The 5,508-nt window shown below is 46.6% G+C and overlaps 1 protein-coding gene across 1 annotated transcript; it reads left to right on the top strand.

Moving 5' to 3' along the window:
* The first annotated feature begins 210 nt into the window (after positions 1–210).
* Positions 211–3,247, top strand: LOC127769759 (CDT1-like protein a, chloroplastic). The gene is made up of 7 exons (XM_052295389.1): positions 211–714; positions 959–1,078; positions 1,169–1,403; positions 1,545–2,186; positions 2,265–2,466; positions 2,552–2,642; positions 2,756–3,247. Exons 1-7 carry the CDS (start codon positions 296–298, stop codon positions 2,811–2,813), a joined length of 1,767 nt encoding a protein of 588 aa, XP_052151349.1. The 5' UTR covers positions 211–295; the 3' UTR covers positions 2,814–3,247.
* Positions 3,248–5,508: the final 2,261 nt, after the last annotated feature.

Genomic DNA, 5,508 nt, shown 5'->3' with positions numbered 1-5,508 from the left:
TGGGCCGGCATAAAAAGGAATGCTCGAGGGTGCTACAGGTATTTGGCGCGAACGCGGCTCCACCTTGGCACCTTGGCGCGAACGCCCCCGCGCCCACCCACGTGGCACCACCCAGATCCCTTCGCGCCATCCCCCTGTTCCCGCCAAAACATTTCGCGCCATATCTGACCCCTATATGGTATACTCCCTCAATATAAAGGCGTTCCTCGAATCGGCCTGTTCTCACTTAAATCCCCCACGAAACCCTAGCAACCGCCGCCTCCTCCACCTCCACCAAATCCAATCCACCTCCGAAATGGAATCCGCGACGCCATCCAAGAGGGCCAAGACGGCGGCCGGTGTCGCCACCCCGCAGAAGATGGGGAAGACGACGGCGGCGGCTGCGTTGGCCGACCAGTTCTTGACGCCGGAGAAGCCGACGCCGAAGGTTGCGGCGGCGGCGGCGGCGGCCGAGCAGATCTGGACGCCGGAGAAGCCGGAGCAGCCGTCGGCGGCGGAGCGGAGGGCGCGGAGCAGCGGCGGCGTGGCGTTCTCTGTCAAGGGGGTCCGGCGGGCGGCGCTCGAGCTGCGGCGGCGGTCGGAGAGGGGGGCGGCATCGCCGGCGGCGGCGGCGGCGGCGGCGGAGGACGAGCTCGAGGCCGTGGAGCGGCAGCTTGGTGTTGGTCCCGCGCCCGTCCGGAGCCCCGTCAAGCGCAGGGCCAAGCTGCCGGAGAGGTAAAGATCCAGGCTCCACCATTTGGATCTGGTTCAATTGAATTCTTACATTTTTTTTAGTTTCAGACAATTATTCTGATGCCTGATTGCAAATCTCGCTCCTTCAGTGAATATAGTCTTCATACCCACCATTAAATTTGATATATTGAGATGCTAATCTCTTTTTTATATATATGTTTGAGATGCTAATTTTTGTACTGGTGCTGACTTTCAATTGGTGTTTGTGGATGGTTTGCTTGGTCAGCTACGAGATGCTGTGCGAGTTCTTCAATTGCTTCGAGAGTTCCACCCGGTTGCTCCGTATGAAGGGGTCCAAGGCATCCTTCCCCAACATTTGTGCTAGCATCCAGCATTTGTCTGAACGGTATAACCTCTCTCTGACAGATATTCAGACAATGGCTGGTGTGTTGGATTGTAGTAATTCAGTTCCTAATACTGATAATTGTGTGTGCAGGAGGTTTACCTACAGCCATCTTGCTCAGCTTAAGTACATAATGCCTGAGGTTATTGTTATCAATAAGATCCTTTTGCGTGATGAGACGACTTGCTGCATGAAGCCTGATCTTCAGGTGAACCTCCTGGTTGATGCGGTTGAGGGTGTTGCCAAGCAAAAGGGGGAAACCGGATACTCGGCCTTGAGAAGGATCTTCAGGCAGAGGCTTGTGGATTACTTCAGAGACCATCCTGAGGTATGATCCTGGAAGAAATCCCCCTTGATATATGGCTATTGCTAGTTTGTTCTATGAAAATTGAATGTGCAATTTGATACTATTATGTATTTGCAGTTGATATTATCCTAAATCCTGGTGCCTGTGTTGCTTGATTTTCAGGGACATGACATTCCAGAGCATGAACTGCCACATCCATTTGGTCCAACAAGATCAAGTGCACCCCAGGCCATTCAAGAAGATATTCCCAAAACTGTTTCTGCGCTACCGTTGTCATCTGCAACTGATCGGCAGCCTGTTGCAATGTCTCACATGCCTAATTCCTTCAAGAGAATGTTTTCACAGCGATCTGCGGCTGCTGCTGCTGCAACTACAAGCACAACCAGTCCGCTTTCAAAGGTTGAGCCCTCTATTACCTCGCCATTGAGCAGGAAGTCGCTGCTCGGTTCTCCTGTTTCTGGTAGTGTGAGCTTAGTCCGTGAATCCGAAGGCCAAGAGAGAAGTGTCGAGGGTGTTGCATTCCAGTCTGGTGTTTCAGAAGGAACTCCTGCAAAGTTTGCCTCTACGCCGGTGAGGTTAATGGCAGAGACACCAGTCCTTCAAACCCCCAAAAGGCCTGTGTCTGGTACAGGCTATGATACTCCACCTCTCAAGATGGCGAAGCGATCTGCTAGGACGAAGCTCTTCATGACACCGACGAAAGATGCTAGCAGCATGGATGAGAAAAAGCAAAGCACAAGTGCATCGACCCTTGATGGTGATGATGAGTTGCTCAGTTTTCTCCCAAAGTCTCTCCTGCAATCGGTAAGTTCTTGTGGTTGGTGACAATGATTTTCTTAGTTTGCTCCATCGATCAAATGTTAAAATATGTGTCCGTTGCAGGTGAAGGACAAGGAAAACAGAGCTTTGGTGGAGAAGCAAACCGGATTTGCAGATCACATTAAAAGGGAGAAACTAATAGCATCACTGCCAAGCATCTTTGACATTATCTTCCTTATCTATCAATCAAGGCAGCGCACTGTGATGACAAAGCAGGAGCTCATCCACAAGATAATTGCAAGCAATCCAAAAATTGTGGACAGAGGTATGTGCTAGCTGTGGTTTCGTTTTTGTTGCTTCAACTGCTCTGTGCAATGTGATTCCAGATGCTGAATCTTTTACATATATAGGTGAAGTTGAAGATCAGTTAAAATTGTTGGAAGAGATAATTCCAGACTGGATCTCTGAGAAAACCGCACGAACTGGTGATGTTCTCTGTTGGTAAGCAAGTTTTTCTGATACATTAATGTCATTAGTGTACTATTGTAGGGAAAGTGAATCACTGCTCTCTTTTGCAAATACATGATCTAATTCCTGGTGGTATTCATTTTCAGTGTGGATACAGCAATGAGCCAAGCAGAGATTCGACAGAGGCTGTATGCTGCTGAATAGGGAGGAACTGCAGTATGGATACATTTTGGTTAGTACTGCAGGGATGCCTATCGATAGCAACTTTACAACCACAGAGGCTTGAAGAAATCAAGATTAAACAAGTCGGAATTAATTTAGTTTAATCAACATATTGCAGTCTTCACATCCCGTTCAAGCTCAAATGAATGACTTGTATAGATAACCCAGCCTTGCTAACTGATTGCTGTTGTTTTTTTGTTCCATCATGTGTAAACTCTATTTGTAAAGCCTTGAATGGCATCAATCCGGAAGAAAGGATGTGTCTATTGAAATTATGTCTAGCTCTCTCAGATGTTTCACTATGCATTCCTGAATTACATCTATATATCAGCTGGATATTTTTCTATGTGCAACCTTGCAGAGGTATTGTACTACTTCCTCCTTTGACTCTTTTAAACATGTTTGACCGTTCGTCTTATTCAAAAACTTTTGTGATATGTGTAAAACTATATGTATACATAAAAGTATATTTAACAATAAATCAAATGATAGAAAAAGAATTAACAATTACTTAAATTTTTTGAATAAGACGAACGGTCAAACATTTTTAAAAAAGTCAACGGCGTCAAACATTTTGAGATGGAGGTAGTATAAAGGAAATCAGCTGATTATTTGACTGAAGTGGAAGATTAAACAACTAGGTGCTTATTGGCATCTGAATGGATCTTTTTTCTTTTTTCTGTTTTTAAAAAGAAAAAAGAAAAAAGATTCTATTCTCAATTGGATTTGTATAACAGTTATTTGGAATCCTACTGTTCAAAGCTTGAAGTAACAAATTACCTTGTTCCGAAAAATTCTCAATTATTCTCAAAAAAAAAATCTCAATTCATCGGACCAATTCAACAAACCATGCAACGCATGGCAAGCAAAGGTTCAGTACCAAACATTATTCATTGTGGGATTCAGATCAGGTGCATATTGACTGCAACTTTAGCAGTCGTGTGATCCACCACGTACAAAATGAATCTAACGGCCAAACGTTAAGGCAACCCTGCACATCGTCATCTACCTGAGCCCAGCACCAATAGACCAGAGCCAAGAGGCCAGAGCATGTCGACGCGACCTGAGCATGCTGCTAGCTAGCCGCTCCTTGCCTGGCGCCTTACCGCCGCTCCCGCTGCTCAACATGCCAACCCCAAGCACCCGCTTGGTCGCTTGCCCGCTTCCATCATCAACTATTCATCTCCCCATCAAGCAAGCCTTGAACATATGCTGATATGCGTGCGTGAAGTAGAAGCTCACCATTACTTAAAAAAAAAGTGAAGCAGAACACAGCCTCAATTAATTAGCAGCTTATTAAATTTAAATATCTCAAACCTCACAGATATAGATGGCCATGTGGTCCGCCCGGCACGGCCCAGGCCCGGCCGTGCCTGGGCCGAGACTTGTCGGGCCAGCACGGCCCGACCGATGCACCGGGCCGTGCCGTGCCAGCCCACGTGCCGCACTCACGGCCCAGGCACAGCCCAACACTCCTCGGGCCGTGCCGGGCTGGCCCGAAGGCACGATGGGCCATTGTGCTTTTTTTTAGAATAAGTCTAATTTTCCTCCCTCCTGTTGGGCTGTGACATATATATAGCTAAAAAAGTCCATTTTACCTCCCTCTTCTTTGGGCTGTGGTATATAAATAGCTAAAATAAGTCAATTTAAGGTCCCTATTCTTTGGACAGTGATATTTATATGTCTATTTTCAGTCCCTATACTTTGTGTGCCGGGCCTGGTCTGCCGGCCCATCGTGCCGGGCCAGCCCAGCGTGCCGGTGGGGAGGCCCAGGCACAGCTCGACAGTCGGGCCGGGCCAGCACGGGCCCGACGCAAGTCGGGCCGTGCCGTGGGCCGGGCCTTCGGGCCTCGGGCCTTATGGCCATCTATACTCACATATGCATTACTATCTCGATTGAGAACTAATGGATCCGTAGTAAGAACCCAGTGCTGCCCAGATTAAGGAACATATATATTACATACCTCTTTCATTTCACCATGCACGGGATCCTCAAGAGCTGGGCAACTCATTTTTTAGTTCACCAGCCTTTCCCCGACCGCCGTCCGCCGACACTACCGCTGGCCAGATCAACCCCTTAATACTCAAGTGGAGCCATGACGAACCTCTTATCAGTGAACACCGTTAGATTCAATTTGGACGCTATGGATCACGCGACTGCCAAAGTTACAGTCGATAGGATTGGGTTAGTACGACTATACTAACCCAATCCTATCGACTGTAACTTTGGCAGGTTGCCTTAACGGTTGGCCGTTAGATTCATTTTGTACGTGGTGGATCACAGGACAGCTAAAGTTGCAGTCAATATAGCAACTGCATCTGATCTGAATCCCTTGTACAGGTGTGCTTTCAGCAATTGTATGTACCGGAGTGTACTATTCTAATAAATAATTGCTGGTTATTTAGGGTCTTTTTGATAGTTGCCATTGTTAATTAACCTCATCAAAATTATGTGGATGCAAGATTTGTGCATTACGAAAATGCCGTTAAAGTTAGTAGTTTCAATCTGCCAAAAGTTTTAGAAGTGTTTGGGTTTTAGATTGGTTTGCTTTTCAAAATTTTGTCAATAAATCAAGTGCACATACAATCTTGTTGTTACTACTCAAAGTAACAAACCAAATGGCAAAATAGTTCCATCAACTTATTTTTGGCATGATCGAAATCCAATGCCCATACA

The sequence above is a fragment of the Oryza glaberrima genome, chromosome 4 (genome assembly GCF_000147395.1).
Source record: "Oryza glaberrima chromosome 4, OglaRS2, whole genome shotgun sequence".
In the NCBI taxonomy this organism is placed as follows: Eukaryota; Viridiplantae; Streptophyta; class Magnoliopsida; order Poales; family Poaceae; genus Oryza; species Oryza glaberrima.
Note: the sequence above shows the minus strand (reverse complement) of the source record. Positions and strands in the feature narration are given on the sequence as shown.